This window comes from Cebus imitator, unplaced genomic scaffold (assembly GCF_001604975.1).
Source record: "Cebus imitator isolate Cc_AM_T3 unplaced genomic scaffold, Cebus_imitator-1.0 Scaffold6, whole genome shotgun sequence".
NCBI classification, from domain to species: domain Eukaryota; kingdom Metazoa; phylum Chordata; class Mammalia; order Primates; family Cebidae; genus Cebus; species Cebus imitator.
In genome coordinates, this window is record NW_016107321.1 from 4,789,876 (window position 1) to 4,813,265 (window position 23,390).

Genomic DNA, 23,390 nt, shown 5'->3' on the forward strand with positions numbered 1-23,390 from the left:
AAAAAAAAAAAAAAAAAAAAAAAAAAAAAGAAAAAAACCATAAAAAAAAAAAAAAAAAAAAAAAAAGAAGAAAACGATACAACCATATGTTGTTTACAGAAAATTACTTAACGGATAAAAACAAGGACTCAAGGCAAAGAGGCAGTAAAAGATATTCTACGCAAAAAGAAACCAAAAGTGAGCAGAAGCAATACTGAGATAAAATACACTTCTAAGTCAACAATCATTTTTTAAAAAGACTGTTAAATAATAATAAAGAGATCAATTCAACAAGATATAACCATCCTAAATATAAATGCACCCCACACCAAAGTACTCAGATTCATAAAATAATTACCACTAGACCTAAGAAGAGATAGACAGCAATGTAATAATGAGAGACTTCAACACCTCACTGATACCACTAGAAAGATCGAGACAGAAAATCAACAATAAAACAATGAACTTAAATTGGACTCAGGATTAGATGGACCTAAAAGACATTTAAAGAACATTCTGCTCAACAACCACAGGATATACATTCCTCTTAGTGCATGGAACACTCTCCAGGATAGACCATATGTTAGGCCACAAAACAAGTCTCAATAAATTTTTAAAAACTGAAATCATATCAACTATCTTCCCAGATGACAGAGGAATAAAACTAGAAATCAATTCCAAGAGGCGCTCTCAAAATTACACAAAGACATGAACATTAAACAACCTACACCTGAATAACCTTTGGGTCAATGACAAAATTAGGATGAAAATATAAAATATTTTTGGAATGAATATAAATGGAGACACAATAGACCAAAACCTCTGGAATACAGCAAAGCAGCGGGAAGAGGGAAGTTTATTGCACTAAATGCCTACATAAAAAAGAAAGATCACAAATTAATGACCTAATGTAACCCTCAAGGCACTAGAAAAAAAAGAACAAACCAAACTGAAACCTCACAGAAGAAACAACAAAGATCTGAGCAGAACTAAATGAAACTGAAACAAAAAACAAAAAAATACAAAAGATCAATTCAACAAAAAGATGGTTCTTTGAAAAGATAAACAAAATCAAAGGACCAACTACTCAGGTTAACCAAAAAAAAAGGAGAGACAATTCAGAAAAACACGTTCAAAAATGAAAGCAGACATTACAACCGATACTACGGCGAGACAAAAGATCATCACAGGCTACTATAAACATCTCTACATTCCAAAACTGAAAAACCTAGAGGAAATGGATATATTCTTGGAAACATAAAACCTCCCAATATTGAATTGGAAAAAACAGAAATCCTGAAAAGTCCAATAACAAGCAGTGAGATTTAACAAGTAATTTTAAAATATCCCAAGAAAAAGCACAGGGCCAGACAGATTCACAGCCAAATTCCACCAAAGGTATAAAGAACTGGTACCAATCCCACTGAAACTGTTCCCTGAAAGAAAGAAAAAAAAATCAAGGAGGAGGGAATCCTCCCTAACTTGCTCTATGAAGCCGGTAACACCTTGATACCAAAGAGAGGCAAGGACACAACAAAAAAGGAAAACTATAGGCCAATATCCCTAATGAATACAGATGTAAAAATCATGGCCTAGAAGATTTAGTACTGTTAACATGACCATACTGTCCAAAGCAATCTGCAGATAAAATGCAATTCTTATCAAAGTACCAGTGTCATTTTTCACAGAATTAGAAAAACAATCCTAAAATTCATATGGAGCCGTATAAATATCCAGAGCCTGAACAGTAAAAGCAATATTAAATGAAAAGAGCAAAGCTGGAGGCATCATGTTACCTGACTTCAAATTATACCTGAAGGCAATAGTAATCAAACAGCATGGTACTGATATAAAAATAGGTGCGTAGATCAATGGAAAGAATACCGAATCCAGAGTCAAAGCCGCATACTTAAAACCAATTAATCTTTGACAAAGTTGACAAAAACATAACACTAGGGAAGGGACACCCTGTTCAATAAATGGTGCTGCGAAAACTGGGCAGCTATATGCAGGATGAAACTAGATCCATATCTCTCGCCATATACAAAACTTGGAGGCTTAAATATAAGATCTGAAACTATGAATATTCTAAAAGAAAACCCAGGAAACACTCTCCTGGACACTGGCCTAGACAAAGATTTCATAACTAAAACCTCAAAAACAAATGCAACAAAACAAAAATAGACAAATAAGATGTAATTAGCCTAAAAAGCTTCTGCACAGCAGGGTAAACAGAAAACCTGCAGAATGGGTGAAAATATTTGAAAACTGTGCATCTGACAAAGGGCTAACATCCAGAATCTACAAGGAACTCAAACAATTCAATAAGAAAAAAAGAACCCCTTTAAAAAGAAGGCAAAGGACATGAACAGACATTTCTCTAAAGACATACAAATGGCCAACAAGAATATGTAAAAATGTTCCAGGTCACTAATCATCACAGAAATGCAAATTAAAACCACAATGAGATACCAACTTATACCCACTGAAATGGCAATCATTAAAAAGTCAAAAAGCAAAAGATGTTGGCAAGAATGTAGAAAAACAGGAACACTTACATACTGTTGGTGGGAATGTAAATTAGGATATCCTCTATGGAAAACAGTATAGAGATCTACCAAAGAACTAAAAACAGAACTACCATTCCATCCAGCAATCAATCCCACTACTGACTATATACCTGAAGGAAAAAAAAAATCATATCAGAAAGATACCTGCACTCATATGTTTATCACAGCACTATTCAAAATTGCAAAGATATGGAATAAACCTAAGTGTCCATCAATGGATGACTGGATAACAAAAATGTGTGTGTGGCTGTGTGTGTGTGGGGGGGGGTGTCCCATTTCATTCTTTTTTATGGCCAAATTCCATGTCTTGGCCATAAAAAAGAATCAAATCACATGTTTTGCAGCAATATGAATTGAATAACAGACCATTATCTAAGTGAAACAACTCAGAAAGAGAACATCAAATACCACGTTCTCATTTATAAGTACGAGCTAAATAATACAGACATATGGACATGGATAGTGGAATAATAGATACTGGAGACTCAGAACGGTTGGGGGTGAGGAATTAGAAATTACCTACTCAGTACAAGGTACATTATTTGGGTGACTAAAAACTCAGATTTACGGCTAAGCAATATATCCATGTAACAAAACTGCACTTGAACTGCCAAATCTATAAAAATATAAAAATTTTAAAAACACAAAACAAAATGACAGACAGAGCTACCACAATAAGCTTCCCTTACAAACTCAAAAGCCTACCTACCATCCTCTTCTAGTTACCAGATGGTCCCCAGTCATATCATCTCCATGCCATGAACATCCACTGTGGTCAAATCGCATTATTCCAACTGCCTTAGTGAAAGGTCACCATAGACATCCATGTTGCCAAACCCAAGGGCAATGCGTTCTGCTTTTCTGTCTGCCCTGCATCCCCTCCTTCTGGCATCTTCCCTGACCCCACTCCATGTAACCTGGTGCTATCAATCCACTTGGACTCAAATTCTTCACAGAAGCCAAGCGATCCTGACCCAAAAGGTATACATTTGAGGAAACGAAATGAAACCTAGGAAAGAAGGGGCTGCACCTTTTTCTCTGAGACTGCCAATCCTCAGGACTATTTAACCCTTTAATGTAAGCCTAACGCCAGTGACTACCTTTGACTATGCAGACACACTGTGTTTGGAACCACAGCCAAAACTGGAAAGTACAAAGGAGTAGGAGTGGGAGGAGCACTAAAGGAGATGCGGGGCTGGGAGGGAATGTAAAAACAGGGTTTAAGAAAACTGTGAGAAGGGAGAGTCATCTAAGAAACGTCTTTCAATATCAAATACACATCTACATAATTCTTCATAATGACTATCTGCGTAGAATCCACTAGACAGAACTAACCTACTTTTAGCTCATACTAGACATTCAAATTGTTATTATTTTTAACTACTAAAAAAATGTGTATCATGTATTATAAACATTTACAATTTCTAAACATTTATGATTTTTGTATAGGTATATACATATAGCTAGACACAGTCATTTTTGCAAAGTTGGGGAATCGTATTGCCAAGCCAGTAATTTAAGGGTCATTTTACTTACCCACTGAATGAAAGTTGCCTGTCTTCAGGTCATGCATACAAACAGCACTTGATGACCCGCACCGGGCAATATCCATACTTCCACAGATGTTGATTTTATAAAGAACATTATTTTTGGTATCAACAGCTTCCCATGTATAACTGGAAAGGAAGAAAAACAACTTGTCACTGTCATTGATTCACCAATGATTAAACTCCTCTCTAGTTCTACTTAAGCCACATTTGCTTAAAACTACCACAAACTAGGAGATACACTTTCCTTAGCCAAAAACACTAAAATTCAAGTATGTTAAGTTGCAAAGAAGCCAGGGCAGAAACTACTAACACCATCTGTCTCTTGTTAAATCCACTCTGAAGCTACCTCAGGACTCAAAGATCATTAAAATAAAAAATAAAAAAAAAAAATCCTATCATTTATTTAAGAATATCAACTCAGATCAGTGTATTAGTCTGTTCTCATACTGCTAATAAAAACATACTCAAGACTGGGTAATTTATAAAAGAGGTTTAATTGACTCATAGCTCAGCATGGCTGGGGAGGCCTCAGGAAACTTACAATCATGGCACAAGGGGAAGCAAGTATGTCCTTTTTCAGCAAGGAGATGTGCAGAACAAAAGGGGGAAAGGCCCCTTATAAAATGATTGGATCTCGTGAGAACTCACTCATGATCACGAGAACAGCATGAGGCTTAACTACCTTCATGATTCAATTACCTCCCACCAAGCCCCTCCCATGACATATGAGGATTATGGGAACTACAATTCAAGATGAGATTTGGGTGGAGACACAGCCAAACCATATCAATCAGTAATTGCTGAAAATTGATGCTGAATATAAGATAGTAAGAGCCTTTCCAATCACACCAAAATGCTGAAGCCAAAGGATTTTTAACTACTGTATTAAAAAACTCACAATGACATGAAAGGCAGCTCCACTTCTGCTTTTACCTTTTATAGCTACAGTTTAGATCTCAACTTGAAAGACAGAGCTGTGCAATGAGTCAACCATCAGATTCCAAATCACACAAAATTCACTACACCAAGCATTAACACTCATTGTTCAAACCTCCGGCAAAGCAGATAGTGAGTAACTGCTAATGCACCAAGCAGTATAGTTGGGACGAAGTAGGTGGTTTGCCAGTTCTGTGAAAACAATTATCCCCAATGTCTTCTCTTCCCTTGGAGAATGTTTCATTCATTTTGTAAAATGAGGATCATCTCCTCAGCAAGAGTAAAAACAAAGGAGGAAGTGACTTAAATGTCCTTGCAAATGCAAAAATAAAGGCCAGGCCAGTTGCTCATGCCTGTAATCCCACTTTGAGAGGCCGAGGCCAGAGGACCACTTGAAGCCAGGAGTTTGAGGCCAGCCTGAGCAACATAGCAAGATCCCATATCTCTACCAAAATTTTAAAAAAAGTTTTTTTAATTTTAAATGCAAACACTGTTATTTAACTCAACAGTACTAGTAAAAGGAGGGACAATAAGTTAAATGAGAATTGCTTAGGCTAGGCCCACAGGAGTTACGGAGTGCCTAGGGGTAAGACCACCATATTTATCTATCAAACAGTGTTATCTACCCTATGCAGTACTCCCCTGAGGACAGAAGCACTCCCTCACAGAAAAAGCCCCACTTCCCACAGCTCCCTTCCACAGTGCACCAAGGCAATGACTCAGCTCAAAACCAACCACCAGGCTGCCCACAACATGCCCATCTTCCGTGACTCTGAACTAGTTCCAGCAATGGAGGAGCCATAGCAGCCCTGCTGGGGTCACTGGAAGACAAGACGCAGAGAACTCCTAGGTCTGGGAACCCATCAGACCCACCTGCGGAGAAACCAAATCGCATACATAGGCCTTCAAAAGCAGGGAGACCTAGAAGGTCTGATGGCTGCTAAGCGGCTACAAACCTGAAGAACAGGTTGGGGTACTTAGGGGCCCTTCCTTTGGGGCTCCTTGGGGTGTTAATCCTCAACTCAGCTTCTTCATCAAGAACATGGTAAGGGTTATCTCCTAGAGTCAGGATGATTTAAGGACATGACAAAATAACCCAAGGATCAGCAGGCAGAGAGAAAAATCATCAGTAAAGGCTTGTTTCCGTTGCCCTTCATTATCCTTTATTCATGTGTTTCGCAGGTATTTCTTAAGTACTTACTGCGGGAGGCACAGGAGAGTACAGCCATGAACAAAACAGACAAAGAGGCCCTGCCCTCTTGGAGTGTATATTCCAGGTTGCAGGATACAAGATAAACAAGTAAACAAAGACTTGGCTAACTCAGGAAAAATGCTAATCGCTTATTCAGGAGCCATGACTAGTACCTCCAGGACACCAGAGACAAACTTCAAGATGCAGCAGTGGCATCATTAAAGTATTTCACAATCCTAACATGCATGACAGTAGTGCATAAAGGTGTCATTTAAAATGAGTTAACTGGTAGGAATCAACACTAAAGAGATCCACACAGTACCTAAAATGCTATCCTTTTTTTTTTTTTGACAGAAATCCACCGTTTTTGCAAAGGGGATATTTAAATAAGGTAAATGTAAAAAGTGTGTGTGCTTGGGGAGCAGAAACAACATTTAAAAAAAGAATAAAATGAGGTATACTGTCCTGATAATCTGGAAATCAAGGTTGCTAGAAAGAAAAGTGTTGCTCTACTCAATTATATTCTTTCCTCCATTTGAATTTCATACTTGTTTTGTCAAGATTTATCAAATGTAGGTGGTTATGGGAGTAGGAGAGGAGGATCCTATGAAAGTACTTGAACACTGACTTTTTTCAGAGGGTTGATTTAACCACTCAACACAAGGCAACCCTCCTCCAGGCCTGGCAACCTCAATGCCATTCAAATCCATCAGCAGCACTTGGGTTTGAGGGCACCAATATCTGAGTTCCTAGTCACAACTTTAGAATGAAGAATGGTCACAGCAGATTTCTGAATTTCACTACAAAGACACCTGCAAGCTGTCAGTACTTGAAACATGCTGATGTTTCCACGGACATTATGTCTCCTTTAAAACAAGCTAATGTCTCATGTCTGTAATCCCAACACTTTGGGAGGCTGAGGCAACTGGATCACTTGAGGTCAGGAGTTCAAGACCAGCCTGATCAATATGGTGAAACCCTGTCTCTAGTGAAAATACAAAAATGAGCCGGGCATGGTGGCATGCGCCTGTAGTCCCAACTACTTGGGAGGCTGAGGCAGGAATCGCTTGAACTGGGGAGGTGGAGGTTGCTGTGCCACTCCAGCCTTAGTGACAAACAAGACTCCATGTTAATGAAAAAACTAATACGCCTAGCCTCTAGTATTCGTAAGAGCTCATAAACAGTCATGTGGTTGAAATAATCTCTCTGAAAATTTATAAGAGCATTCGCAAAACTACTATGTACTCTGGTATGCACCCTGGTTAAACTATCATCTAGATATGCTTCCGCTAAGCATTTTTAAAGACTATTTCATAACAAACTTGTAAATCATATAATTACCTGATATCAAGTTTTAAGAAATCACATGTTTGAAACTAAATGATTCTAAATTTCTTTCCAGATTAAAGGCCAAGCCACGAGCATGGCCTAAGCTAAAATCATTCTTAAAACTAAATTGATATTCAAGTTTAAAAGTACCATGATCACATTATAGAACTGGAGAATGGCTTCAGAAGCAGTGAAATTATTACAGCCTAAATAAAATATAATTATATCTTTGAGGAATAATAATTTTTTTGTCTGAAAGTTTTTCTATGAGAAAATTCTCTACCTGAAGTGAACATGTACAGCCAGAACTAGGAAACTATTCCACAACAGTATGGTTCATTTAACCGTCAAGCAAATGACACCATTCAGCTGAGAGTCTCAGAAGCAGCTTACATTCCAGACTAAATTATCTGAGCTTACACAAGTAAAGACGTAAGAAAAAAACCGACAAGGAAAACAGAGATCAACATATTCAATCAAACAGAAAACTAAGCTGTAATATTAAGACTTTAAATGTTAGCAACAAACAAGCTTCTGGAAGAAAGTATCTGCAAGCTGTGTGGAAACACAGTCTACACACACACACACACACACACACACGAATGTGAATACATTTGCTGAAAGAAAGAACTTCAGGCCAGGAGCAGTGGCTCATGCCTGTAATTCTAGCACTTTGGGAGGCCAAAGTAGGAGGATCATTTGAGGTCAAGAGTTTGAGACCAGTCTGGCCAACATGGTGAAACCCCAACTCTACTTAAAAAATACAAAAATTAGCCAGGCGTGGTGGCGTGTGCCTATAGTCCAGCTACTCAGGAGACTGAGACAAGAGAATAGCTTGAATCCAGGAGGTGGAGATTGCAGTGAGCTGAGATGCCATCACTGTACTCCAGTCTGGGTGACAGAGAGAGACTCCGCCTCAAAAAAAAAAAAAAAAAACCTTCTTTAGCAGGATAGGTAAGAAATGTATTCTATCTCGACTGAAGGAAACCAGCAGGACACAGGGGACACAGGAGGTGGAGCCGGGAGAACTGAAAGGCCCACAAAAGCGGCTTGTCCACTGGAAACAACCCAGGATCCCTGCCCATTGTCCCAGCCTTGCAAAATTCGTTACCATCCTCAAGGGAGGCAGCCTAATTTCAGTCAGAACCACTCTTCTGGACGCAAAACCATCTGTGCAAGAACCTTGGTTCTTCGAAACCGTTCGTTCTTCAAAACCGTCACTCTGAGACAGAGAATTTTCTAGAAAATATGCAAAAGTAAATACAATCCTTGCTATTCTATGTCATTTTTGAGAGTGTGAAACAGCTAGGCAATGGCCCCTCTCTAATTCTCAAAAAATCCAAATGCTTTCCACAGCCAGCCTGACAGCTGGAGATACATACACGTGCAGCAGCAAGTCCTCCAGACAGTGCTCCCCCACCGAATCCACGGCTCTGACACTAGCTGCAGTGGCACTTCCTACAGCTCAGTGGTGGCATATTCTGAGGTGTCTGTTACCCCAACAACACTATCACCCTGGGACAGGAATGCCCTCCCTGGATCAACGACTGGCAGATGCAGGATCAGCATCTATTGATGGCTTCAGAAGGATACTGGCCAGTGGCTAAGAATGCATGACAGCAAGGCTCCCACCCATACAGCTAATGTGGGAGCCAAATCTCCCCACAGAGCTTGACACCATTACCCAACCCTCCCAAGTTCCTCAGCTTGAAGCCAAAGATCCCAGGGCTCGGAAGATGAAGAACTTGCCCAACATCACAGAATAACGAAGTGAAGAATAAACCCAGGCAGTGTGAGACCCAGAGGTGAGTCCTTAACCACTTAGGTAAACAGCTTCATTTATTTTCCATTTAAAGAAATGGTTTTAACTTTTCAGAAAACATTTAGTTTTGGTTACAACACAAAAACTGACAAAACATTCCACAAAACTTTAGCTTAAATCTTGTCACAATAAATGCCATTAAAATGACAGATTCTGTATGGCACGAAGATCTCTGAGTTCCTATTACATTATGTTGCCAACCATCTATACAATTTGATTCAATAAAATGTTAATTATATAGAAAAATTAAAGTCATCCCTTCACAGCACCTTGTAATAACAGATACAAGACCCCCAGTAGATGCCTGAAACCAGGGGTATGGTTTTTCTTCATACATACCTATGTAAGTTTAATTTACAAATTAGTTGTTGTAAAAGATTAACAACAACTAATAATAAAATAGCACAATTATAACTGTAATAAAAGGTATGTAAATGTGGAATCCCTCTCTCAAAATATTTTAATATGTTCAGACTTCAGATGACCACTATCATCAGACTAAAACCTTGGGAGGGGTAACTGCTGATGGGAGGACTGGTTTACAGTCACTCATTTAATAATGGGGATACACTGTCAGAAATGTGTCATGAGGCAATTCTATCACTGCACAAACATCACCGAGTGTATTCACACACATAAATGGTGTCACCTGCTACACACCTAGGCTATATGGTAATTCCTTTTATTTATTTATTTATTTATTTATTTATTTATTTATTTATTTTAAGATGGGGTTTCACCATGTTGGCCAGGCTGGTTTTGAACTCCTGACCTCAGGTGATCCACTCACCTCAGCCACCTAAAGTGCTAGGATTACAGGCGTAAGCCACCGTGCCCGGCTTGCTATATGGTAATTCCTATGGCGCCTAGGCTACAAACCTGCAGAGCATGATGCTGCACTGAATACCACAGGCAACTTCAACGCATGATAAGTATTTGTGTATCTAAACATATCTAAACATGTAAAAGGTGCAGCAAAAATATGGTATAAAAGATTAAAATGGCATACTTGCCTAAGGCACTTACGAATGAAGCCTGCAGGACTGGAAGTGGCTCTGGGTGAGTCAGTGAGTGAGGTGAGAGGATGTAAAGGCCTCAGACATGACGTGACACTTTTATAAGACTGGTAGCGCAGTGGATTCATTTTTACCAGCATTACCACAGACATGTGACTAAGCACTGTCCTACGGCGTTACAATGGCTACAGCACCAGTAGGCAACAGAAATTGTTCAGCTTCATCATCATCCTCTGGGACCAAGGTCATTTATTCAGACTGTAGTTTATGCAGTCCGTCCTTGACCAAAACACTTCTCTTCTCATTTTTAATGTCATGGATACTTAGTAAAGGCAAAATTCTCAGAGTGGTTGAACGCATCTGAGGACAGCCTCTTTGAAAAAGCTGTGAACTGTCTGAAGATTCAGACCACATCACATCACGGTGATGAAGAGATCACATGCTTTTCCTTGCTCCACTTCTTCCCCAAGCCTACACTTCTGCTACTCTATCCTCCCAGTCCAGTTCTGCTTTCTCTTCTGCACGGTGTGAACTGCCAAACACCAGAGCATTGCCTTCCACAACCTCTCTCCCCACACCCAACTGGTTTCCATGGAAATAATATCAATTCCCTCAGCCTGCTCCTTCCCACTGGCTGCACTGTCCTTGCTATTTCTGTCCAAGCAGGTTGTGAACTCCACAAACAAGGACCACATGTATATTATCTTCCTCAACTCAGATGCACACTCTCCTTTAATCGGACTACTCAGCTCAGCAGAGTCCAACAGTAAGTGTTATTCACAACTCAGAAACGCTCTACAATCAGACCATCAGGCCCAGCAGGAAACAAGGAGGAGCAGAAGGCACCCACAAGGCAAATGACTTTAGAAGATTTCTGATTTTAAAGCGAAGTCCGTGGCTGAAATATACCCTATTTTTTTAATTTAACAAGTGCAATTAATTTAACCATTCAAACCAAGTACCTAATCAGAATCTTCCGCATAAAGAAAGCTCAGATACTATTTTACTCCCGACTGTAATCTCACTGCTTCTGCTGAAACTGTCCTGGAGAACTGCAGTCAGTCCACGTCTGTTCAGCAGCACAGAGGCCCCATTTTAACCTCATTTGCTTGAAATTTCATAATATCCTGAAAGGTGTTGGCAGATTACCAATGAGAAAGAAGCACACAAATAACAGACTGTCAGCCAACCCAGAGACAGGAGGATATTTCAACTTTCCTGCCACTGTCCCAGCAAGGGCCGCATTCAAAACCCACCCTGGTCAAGACGAAACCAATCAAGGGGCAGCAATGAAGAAGTGAATCTAATTCCAGGCCGACATAGCTGCCTGGAGCTCAAAAAGCTTAATACAGAGAGATGCAGAGCCATCTCCACTGAGATTTTTTAAAAATTTCTTTTTTTATCTATCCAAAAAAGAAAAATAAAAAATTCAAAATACAATGTCATAGGAACACAGCTATATCTTTAAGCTGACATTGCTATCTTAATATGACACCTCTCAGAGTTTTCACATATGCCATTACTGAATGCCTGAAAAACCACAATACCTTGCAAGATGTAATTTGGAGTTCTTTCATTTTAAAAATAGCTAGCATCTACAGTATGCAAAATTCTCTGATCAAAATATATGGTATGCTCAACCCCTTAAAGAAAAAAAATCTTAGAAAACTGGGTTCCTTCCCTTCAACACAAAACATCTACCATGAACCCTCACTCTGTCCCTTCCCTTACTGCCGTATATCCAAACTTTTTTTTTTTTTTTTTTTGAGACGGAGTTTTGCTCTTGTTACCCAGGCTGGAGTGCAATGGCACAATGTCGGCTCACCGCAACCTCCGCCTCCCGGGTTCAGGCAATTCTCCTGCCCCAGCCTCCTGAGTCGCTGGGATTACAGGCACGCGCCACCATGCCCAGCTAATTTTTTGTAGTTTTAGTAAAGACGGGGTTTCACCATGTTGATCAGGATGGTCTCGATCTCTTGACCTCGTGATCCATCCGCCTCGGCCTCCCACAGTGCTGGGAATACAGGCTTGAGCCACCGTGCCCGGCCTCCAAACTCTTTTAAAATATACCTTAGTTTCCTCAGTACCTGTAAATCTTGGAGTTAAACTAATGATCATTTAACTATTAAACATTTTATTACTGGCCTGCAATTAATAATCAGCATATAAAGCAAGATAAAGGCAGGATGGAATCAGTAATAACATAAGTAAGCCTGTGTGAATCTGTAGTTTGGTTTCCTTAAAAGATAGAAACCCAATTGGTGACATAGAAGGGAAACTCACATAACAAGATATGTGGTCACTAGCTAGAGAAATGTTTTTTGGAGTCTATAGCAAGCAACAAATCTAACATGTTGGAGACAGAGAGAACATGAAGTCTTTCCAACTTGAACATCCAAAAAAGATTTTCCTACTTTGGGCATGCATCCAAGTCCTCTAACAGAATATTCAAGAAATCACCTGGCTCACTACTCCCCCTTATCAGAATCAGACAGTGTTTCAGCTCATACATCAGCATAGGCACCTTCAGAAATCCAGACCAGTCTCCTAAGCTAAGGATCAAGGAAAAAAACAGCAAGGAAGAGGAGCAAGGAAGGAGGCAGGGTTCCCACACTGGACATTGGCAGCAGAATGTCAAGAGCCACTGTCATCAACAACTTTCTGTTGCCCACGCTAAAAGAAAAACAATCCGGCCAGCACTGTGGCTCACACCTGTAATCCCAGCACTTTGGGAGGCCAAGGCGGGCGGATCACGAAGTCAGGAGTTCAAGACCATCCTGGCCAAGATCCCTGTCTCTACTAAAAATACAAAAATTAGCTGGGCATGGTGGTCAGTAATCACAGCTACATGGGAGGCTGAGGCAGGGACTTGCTTGAACCTGGGACGCAGAGGTTGCAGTGAGCCAAGATTGTGCCACCACACTCCAACCTGGGAGACAGAGCAAGAATCTGTCTCCATAAAAAAAGAAGAGAAACAATCTGATTTGCATGAAGACTCCTATCCCAAGCTGAAGGCTGGGGAAGCACATGAGTTTGACACAGCACGGCCAGATCTTATACAGGAAGTACTTCACTTCCTATTCTAACAAACCCACAAAGCTGTGGACAAAGATACAGGGCCTACAAACACAAATAAAGACAATCAGGGAAGTGAGAGACGTCAGCCTTTGGTTTTCCCTGAGAGGTATGCAGAGTCTGGAAGGAAGCTTGGGGCATAGAGAGAGACCCGGCTGGAAGTTCTAAGTCAAACATGGCATCGAAGTCGATGTCAGAGCCTAGGGAGCCAGGGCAGGCAATGGGGACTCAACAGTGCTTTTAAAGCCAGCACCATGAGTGAAGGCAACAGCGGTGACCTGGAATAGCTATCCTACGAAAAGTGCCATGAAGGCACCTGGGCCCACTTCCTGCCCTAGCTCTGACCAACAGGCTGTCTCTCAGCACACAGTCTCTCCCAGGTCAACTTCCTCCACAAAACTTAGCTAGCCCACAAGGTCATTGTGAGGAAAAAAACCACCACCAGGAACATAGAGCTTTCAAGACAGACCATGATCTAAAGCTTTTATCTGAATCGAGAGAGAGAGGTGGACTGCTTAAAAACTAAGTTTACAAAAAACGGTGAGTTGGCTGGGAGACAGGGGCCTCTGAAAGGAGTGTCGCATGACACTGACAAGGAACTGGAGGGAGAGGCGGGCAGGGCCCTGTCTGGAGGAATCCATGGGGCTGATGAAGACAGAGACACACGCACTCAGCCACACATTCAGATACACACGCTTGCATTCACACACATGCACCTGCCCCCCCCCACCCCCCATACACACACTCAGCTGCCTCCTGGAACTTCTCAGGACAGGCACACAACTCTGGGCCCACCACCCTGCACCATCCACAGCAGAGACGGGTGAGTCCAGAGCTTCCAGCAGAAGAGCCTCAGGGAAGACAGGACAGCTGCCACCACGCCCAACGCCCCCCTCTCCCCCTCCCCGCCACCGACTCTGCCACCAGCTCTCCTCTCCCTCTACACGCCCAGCAAAGTCAAAGCCATGAACTCATGCCGCCTGCTCTAAAGGGGTGACTAAAAAGACAGAAAAGAGAGAAGTGCTGGCATAACTGACACTTCAGGAGCAGAGGCCAGGTGGAGGGAGGGTGCCTCAGGGGAACAATGCGGTTGACTCACTGGAGTCATAGGCTTGCCACTTCTAGGAAACCCACTTCTTCAGCATTTCTATTCTGGTGGCTTGGCACTCTTATTTGTGGGCCAGGGAGGGACGCAGGGAGTGTTGGGGGACTTTTTCAAGTACTAAACAGCTGTTTTAAAATATATAACTGATTCTGGAGTAAAGACAACCATACAGATGGCAACAAGTTAATTTTACACACACTCAAAATCCAGTGGCCATCCGCTCTGAAGGAGCGCTCTCCTCCCAGCACACAGCAGGCGTGAAGAAGGCAGCAGCCCTGACTGCAAAGCTCTCCTGAGTTTCCCTCTAAGCCACCCACTGCCCATGAGTGAATAAACTGCAAAGGCCAGTTTTCCCTGTCACACGTTCTTGAAAACAGAGCTCGGGCCAGTATTTCCGCAATCTCCCTTGCTTCCTACACCTCTCCAGGTGAAAGATGACACTCCTAGGATTGGCTTCCTCATCCTAGACAACTCCTGGACAACTTACTGAACAATGGTTGCCCCCAGGGAATCTAAAACCTTGCAAACACACAAAAAATGGGAAAATCCCACCAATGGTCTGCAGCTGGCTAAAAGGGCAGGTTCACAGAGCGCCTGGGATTTTCCCCACCCTGGAGGATTCACAGGGAAGGGCCCCTCTTCCCTGGCTAACACAAAGACAAAAATAGGCTTATGACACACTGCTTTCGGCACCTCGAAAACCTAAGCCACAGGACTTTTTTTTTTAAAGTTGCACAGCAAGGTGGAATTTATGAAGCACTTTGACACCCAAGCCACTGGCCCGCACACTCGTTCTGTTCCCACCTACAACAGCACCCATTCCTCCACCCTCCAGGGAGGCCTGGGGAGGTCTAAGTGAGGACAGGAGCCCCTGAATCATGTGCAGAAGTTAGTTGGGACTTCCTGACAGGACCATAGGGAAACAGAGAGAACGGCTCTTCTTACCCTGGAACCACGACAGCTCCCTTACTCCTGGCCTCAGACCAAGCCACTGCAGGAAGGAGGGTGACCCCCAGCCCCCACCCAAACTCCACACCTTGGATTATCAAGCTCCTCATTGTTTAGGGGAATCTGAGCCAGGAAGGACTCCTCAAGGCTGCAAACCTCAGAATGGCAGAATTTGGGATACAAAATAGACCCAGAAATCACAGAGCCCAGTGGTTTTGAAACCTTCTTTAACAGTGGAAACCTTTCTTCCTCATCAGGAAGCTTACATGGAGTGCCAATCATGAAACAGATGAAGAAGAAATGCTCTCTGGTTGAGGCAGAGGCCCCAAGACACTAATGGAGAGCTCTGGGCGGCAGAGAAACAGCCTACAGAAATACATCCCTGATGTAAGGCAGCATCTGTAACTTACAGACAAAGCCACTGCTACCACCACAGCACCGATGAACACCGCGGACGTGCCAGACTTTGGAAAGCCTCCTAATTCCCACACCTACGTACACACGTGGTTATCATCCTGATTGGGCACACACAGAAAGGAAGACCTCAGAGGGTCTGTGACTAGCCCAAGGCCTGTGAGGGGAAGAGTCTGGATTCAAAACCAGAAAAGTGACTTCCAAACTAACTCCCTAATGAGAGGCTTTCGAGAAAGAAAACTAAGTCCCACCTCTCTGGAGGAGGAAAATAAGATCCCGAGAAAAGAGGTGACTGGACACAGCCAGCTCAACAATCCAGATCTCCCGTCTCAGGCCACACGCTGCCAGCAGCAATCACCAGGGGTTTACCAGCTGTCTCTTGGCAGCAACGGCGCCTGGGGGTGACATCGGGAGGGTGGAAAGGACCTAAAGCGCCAAGACCAGCCACAGAGGCACATCCTGCCCACCCCCCAGGCTCCCAAAGAACAATTTACAGACAAATTCCAACAACTGCTCCCAGCCCAACCCTGTGCAGCTGCACAAGGAGGCAGCCAAGGCCGGGTGGAGACCCACTGCATGGAGTACGATCAGGGGCCGCCTGTCACTGCAAGGGCACCAGCACCATGCAATCTAGGTGACAAACTCAAACCAAAGACACTGAGCCCAAGGAAAAAGAATTTTTTTTTTTTTTTGAGACGGAGTCTTGCTCTGTCACCCAGGCTGGAGTACAACGGTGTGATCTCCGCACACTGAAACCTCCGCCTCCTGAGTCCAAGTGATTCTCTTGCCTCAGCCTCTCGAGTAGCTGGGATTACAGGCACCCGCCACCACGCCTCCCGAATAATTTTTTGTATTAGTAGTAGAGACGGGGTTTCACTATGTTGGCCAGGCTGGTCTCGAATGCCTGACCTCGTGATCAACCCGCCTCAGCCTCCCGAAGTGCTGGGATTACAGGTCTGAACCACCGTGCCCAGCCCTGAAAAAGAATTACTAGAGCAATCACAGCAGAACTTTAAGATAGATCTTTAGTGGTATGACAGAAGCTACAGTGTCCATGCAGAAAAAACAGGCAGCTGTGAGTACACATCAGCTGAGATCCTGAAACAAAAGACAACAGGGAAGTGTAAGAGCATCTGAACAACAGGAGAACTTGGTAAGCTGGGCAACAGGGGCAAACGACATCCATCTACAACCATGTCCACAGCGGCAGCCAGATACAAAGAATAAAAGCAACAGACAAATCAGGCAGTACAAAGAAGAGTTAGGACAAACAAAAGCTGAACAGCACCAACAGTAACTTTGACCCAAACAGAGAATATTTTTCTAAACACACAGTGCACTCCCAACTTGACTAGGTGTTAGGCCACAAGGGAAATGTCAGTTAAGTTCCACCACATCTACTAGCACAATGGAAAAAATAAATTAAAAAAACCCCAAAGTCCATTTACTTGAAAAAAATAAAAACCTAAAAATTTAGTGGGTCCAGGAAGTTAAAACAGATAGAACTTTTGAATTCAAAAGGGAAATATGCAGAATTGAAATAAAGGAAAAAAAAAATCAGAATCCGTGATAACGGTAAGGTACTCTGAAGAAAGAAACATGAAGCTTTAAATAATTTCTTAATTATGCAAAATGATTTAAAATAAAAGGGCTAAGTATTCAATTCAAACTAGAAAGAGAAAAATGATACAGAAATTACTGAGTGGATAAATTAATAAAACTACAAATAAATGATGATAAAGATGATGAAAAAACAAAACACAGTTCTTTTGAAAAGACTTTAAAAAGGCAAATAAATCTTTACTAAACATAACTAAGAAAAAAGTACACAAGTAAACATCAGGAATTTTTAAAATTTACCTAGAGTTATGGCATATCAAAAATAAGAGTAGCATGCTACTTATTTATATGTGAATACAAAATTAAAATGACAATTTTCTAGGAAAATAATTACCAAAACTGGCCCAAGAAAAAGTAGAAAATCTGAATAGAAAAATAAAGTAGATAAGACTGAAACCATAATCAAAAGCCCTCCCCAATGATATTCAACCTCCCCAAAGCACCAGGCCCACATGGTTTTACTGGTGAGTTCCACCAAACTTTAAGAAACAGAAAATGTCCACCTTATATACAAACTGTTTTACCACATACAAGAATACTAAAAGCTAACTAGCTCCTTCCACAAAGCAAACATATTCTTGAAAATAAAATCAGTCAAGAACAGCACAGAAAAAAAAAAAAAGAAACTGTATCCAATCTCACTTAAAAAAAACAGAGCTGCAAGCACATTTCATAAAATATTAGTAAACAGAACTAGATATAATCATGGGAAAAAAACATAGTCCTTTTTCTGGTGTTACTTATCTGTCATATATTTGTATATATAATGTTTCCATCTGGTTCCTGGCTGGCAACTCCCACAGTCCTCATGACAGTCTTTTGTTATAATGCTGGGTGTGTCAGGCCTCAGGAAACAATCTTCCACCTGCCCCAAGGCAGGACTCTCATCTTCCCCACTTTCCCTGTGGGTCGTAAGATCCTCCCCAGTGAGAGTCCCACCCTAAACCCTAGGAGAAGAAACGCTGACCTCGTGAAGCTTCCATAAAAACTGGGTTGGGGGAGCTTCCAAATAGATGAATCCATGGAAGCTCCCAGAGGGCAGTGAGCCAGGGAGGTCACAAGCTCTGTACCCCTTCCCCATGCCTTGCCCTACACATCTCTTCATCCACATCCCTTGTACTAGCCTTATAAACTGCTAATCATGAGTGTTTCCTGAGCTCTGTGAATCACTCTAGCAAATTAATCAGACCCAAAGAGGCACAGTGAGAACCCCAAATTGAAGCCGGTTGGTCAGAAGTTCCAGAGGCCTGGACTTGTGACTGGTGTGGCGTGGAGAGAGGTCTTGGAAACTAAGCCTGAAACCTGACACTATCTCCAGGTAGACAGGGTCGGGAATTGAATGGCAGGATACCAGGCCAGTGGTCACGGCTTGGTGCCTGGGAAAAAAACAACACAGTTAATCACAGAAGTCTTCTGTGTTCATGACTGTTGGATGGAATGAGAGCAAAGGGAAAACACGGTTTGAGTTTTTTGGAAACAATATCATACTTAAAAATTAAATCTAAGTTAAAACTATAAACTTCTAGAGGCAGACATAGGAGAAAATTTTTGTGATCTTGGGGGCAGGCCAGTGGTTCTCAACTGGGTGTGATTTTGCCCCCTCTCTACCAGGGCCTTTGATATGTCTGGAACATTTTTATTTGTCACAACTGGGGGAGGGGGAGAGGTGGAATGTAGTCTTGGCATCTAGGGTAGAGGCCAGGAATGCTGGCTGACATCCTACAATGCCCAGGACAGTTCTCAAAACAAAAAATTACCCAGGTCAAATATCATTCGTTCTAGGGTTGATTTCTTAAGCCACCAAAAACACAAACCATAAAAAGTTATGGTCCATCAAATTTTTTAAAAATCTGTTCTTCAAAGGATATTACTGAGAAAATTAAAAGGCAAGGCAAAGACTAAAAGAAAATATTCATACCTTACACATACCTAAGAAAGAACTTGTACCCAGAAGACATGAGGAACTCTTAAAGCTCAATAAGGAGAAGACCCCAAAAACAATTTTTAAGGGGTAAGAGAGGCAAAATATGATTTTTAAAGGACACTACAAAAAAATACCCAAACAGTCAATAAGCACATGATGATGGTGAACATCACCCAGGATTTCAATATACAAGAAAAGATGTTCCCTTCTTGCTCAATGTCATGAGTCAGCAGAGAGATGAAACTGAAACCATACTGAGATACCATTACAATCCCACCTGAATGGCTAAAACTAAGATTGGCAGGTGTTGACAAGGATGTAGAACTGGAACTCTCATACATCACTGGTGGAAATGCAAAATGGTAATTCGGCATTATCGTCTGGCCATTCCCATAAAGTCAAACAGCTATGTCCACCCCCTCATATACCATTCATGACCAGCTAGGGCATTAGCAAGAGCTCGCCATGACTAGGACAATCAAAAGAAGAAAAGGAAAAAGAAAAAGAACAGCCCCCGCAAAGTGATGAGCTACTTACTCTCTGCCACTAGCCTCAGTTCTAGCGCCCGTTCAATTCTCTCTGCCCAATATAACAGTTTATATACACCAAGCTCAAAATAGAGAAGGAAACATCTCAATTATTTCTCTCAGCCCCACCTTTTAAAAATCATTCTCTCTATAAAATGCTGATAAAGGACGTGAGGCCCAACTCAGGCATTCATTTCCTGGGAATCTGTCAGGATGCTGTTCTAAGAAGCTAATGCATGAGATCTAATGTAACCATAATTAACAACCTTAGGCTTCCACTTACTGTTGAAAGAAATGCACACACACAAATGGATGTGATCCAGGTTTAACATGTGGCCCAAATTAGGCATATAGGCATTGTTCCTTTGGAAAAATTACAGGGGAAAAAATTTCCTTAGAGATAGTAACTAAACCAACCTCAACTCCCAGCTGGCTTCATTATTCTCTTGTCCTCAATATATTAAAAACTTTCTAGCATTTATACCTAAACAATTTGGGGAAAACTTCTGCTATATAAATTGTAAAGTTCTTAACTACCTAAATCTAGCCAACCCAATGCATTATTTTATAATTAATGCACACTGTTAAGACCTCACCCATTAAGCATCTTGCTAACACCTAAGTAAATAAAGGGTGGAAACTTGGATATTACATATATAAAAAGTTTAAAGCATACGGTAATATGTAAAGCTACTGACAAGCGGAGACCATGTTAGACACTGTTGTTGGTTTTGCACGGCCTGGCCTCCGCTCCTCTCCTTCTGAATGCCCTCTCTTCTTGCTCACTGGCCCTGCCCCACTGACCTTCAGACACTCCTTCCTGCCCCAGGTCTTCTCTACAGGCCAGTCCTGCCGCCTATCACAGTGGCCTCAGGAAACAAGTTTTCTACTAACTTTACACTCAGCATATCACCTCCCAAGAAATACCTGCATAAGAATCACTAACTTCTAACTCAGCTCAGGGATCACCTGGCACAGTACTTGACACTTAAAAAACACTTTGCTTAGTCTCTCCAAAAACCAAGCACTTATTTAAAATGCTGCTTCAAGCCAGACACACTTTGGGAAACTTGTCTTTGTCCTGCCTGCTGTTCAATGCCCAACTCACAGAGGGCAGGCCCCTCCACGTGCATAAACACAGTCAGAGCGGCTGCTGAAATGGTGCTGTCTCTTTCATCCCTCCCAATAACCAACTGCACCAGGAACTGCATCCCATCCCAGGCGTGCTCAGAGCCAAAGGTCACCTCGAAGCTTTGTCCTCACAAGGTGCCTGACAGGCACCCCCAAAGAAGGCCTGGATGTCCCCCTTACTGGTCTAAGTGACTGCAGACAAAAAATATTCTCTCTAGGTTCTAGAGAGCTGGGCTTAGGAGGAGAGGTTGCTTCTCTGGAAATCCAATTCCATCTTTTAGAGACAATGAGAATTTACTGCTAGAATTCTGTTAAAGCCATATGGTGTCTGGGCGCTGCAAAACCTTTGCAAGGATGATGACTTTCTAGGGACCGTACAACAACGAACGAGAACACTATCGATGGAAAAACGTGTTCCACATTTGAAATGATCAATTTACAAACATTTGGAATGAGATCCTTCTGTACCTTTGGGACTGCCTCCACGTGACCAAGCAGCAAAAACAAACGGGAACATTTGTAGGACTCGACTTTTCATGCTCACAGTGGAGACATCGCCGAGTTATTTACATTTCAGCAAACTGTTGCCCAGGAACAATTAAAATGTAGCTTCACACTTTGGCGACACGTGGTAGAACTTTTTGTATCAAATTTAAAAAAAAAAATCGACTTACATTTCTATTCCTCAACTACATGCTACAATTAAGGAAATTTTAGCCAGTTTTATCTCATAAAAGTACAGATGATTGACACCACCCCTGCCCCAAGAAAATTTTTTAAAAACTATTTAAGGCCGGGCGTGGTGGCTCAAGCCTGTAATCCCAGCACTTTGGGAGGCTGAGGCGGGTGGATCACAAGATCAAGAGATCGAGACCATCCTGGTCAACATGGTGAAACCCCGTCTCTACTAAAAATATAAAAAATCAGCTGGGCATGGTGGCGTGTGCCTGTGATCCTAGCTACTCAGGAGGCTGAGGCAGGAGAATTGCCTGAACCCAGGAGGCGGAGGTTGCGGTGAGCTGAGATCGCGCCATTGCACCCCAGCCTGGGTAACAAGAGCGAAACTCCGTCTCAAAAAAAAAAAAAAACTATTTAAGAAGGCCGGGCACGGTGGCTTACAACTGCAATCCCAGCACTTTGGGAGGTCGAGACAGGCGGATCACGAGGTCAGGAGATCATCTTGGCCAACAGGGTGAAACCCTATCTCTACTAAAATACAAAAAATTAGCTGGGCATGGTCCCAGCTACTCCAGAGGCTGAGGCAGGGGAATTGCTTGAACCCAGGAGGCGGAGGTTGCAGTGGTCCAAGATCATGCCACTGCACTCCAGCCTGGCGAGAGTGAGACTCCATCTCAAAAAATAAAAAATAAAACTATTTAAGGAGAGGCTATCAATTTAAAACAGGAACATAAACCAGCCATGGTGGTTCATGCCTGTAATCCCAGCACTTTGGGAGGCTGAAAGCAGGAGGATTGCCTGAGGATAGGAGTTCGAGGCCAGCCTGGGCAACATAGCAAGAACTCATCTCTATTAAAAATTTTAAAAAGGCAGGGCGCAGTGGCTCACGCCTATAATCTCAGCACTTTGGGAGGCCGAGGCAGGTGGATCACGAGGTCAAGAGATCGAAACCATCCTGGTCAACATGGTGAAACCCCGTCTCTACCAAAAATACAAAAATTAGCTGGGCATGGTGGCACATGCCTGTAGTCCCTGCCACTGGGAAGGCTGAGGCAGGAAAACTGCTTGAACCCAGGAGGCAGAGGTTGCGGTGAGCCAAGATCACGCCATTGCACTCCAGCCTGGGTAACAAGAGCGAAACTTCGTCTCAAAAAAAAAAAAAAAAAATTAAAAAAAAAATGAGCCAAGTGGGGTGGTGCGCACCTGTAATCCCAGCTACACGGAAGGCTGAGGCGGAAGGACTGCCCAAGCCCAGGAGTTCACGACTGCAGTGAGCTATGATTGCACCACTGCACTCCTGCCCGGCAAATGCAGTGAGATCCTGCCTCACAAAATTACAATACTAGAACAGATAGGAAGTTCACTTTGCACATGTTGGGTTTAAAGTAGAGATTGTAAATGGCTCTGGAGAAGTCTACATGTGCAACTACAGGGAAGTAACAGATAGGGAAAGAGGTGGATGAAAATCCACCTCTGAAATGACCAACAGGTTTGCTGTCCTAAGGAAATCTGGCAGAAAAATTCAACACAACTTTGAAGATATTCTAGACTACAGAGGGCACATCTTATTATAT

At 42.3% G+C, this 23,390-nt stretch overlaps 1 protein-coding gene across 1 annotated transcript in view; it reads right to left on the reverse strand.

Annotated features, from left to right (window-relative positions):
* IGF2R (insulin like growth factor 2 receptor) overlaps window positions 1–23,390 on the reverse strand; it is a 124,770-nt gene that overhangs the window by 99,115 nt on the left and 2,265 nt on the right. Inside the window, exon 2 of the mRNA XM_017538048.2 lies at window positions 4,086–4,225. Within this exon, the coding sequence (XP_017393537.1) occupies window positions 4,086–4,225 (140 nt within the window). The remainder of the gene's footprint in view (window positions 1–4,085; window positions 4,226–23,390) is intronic.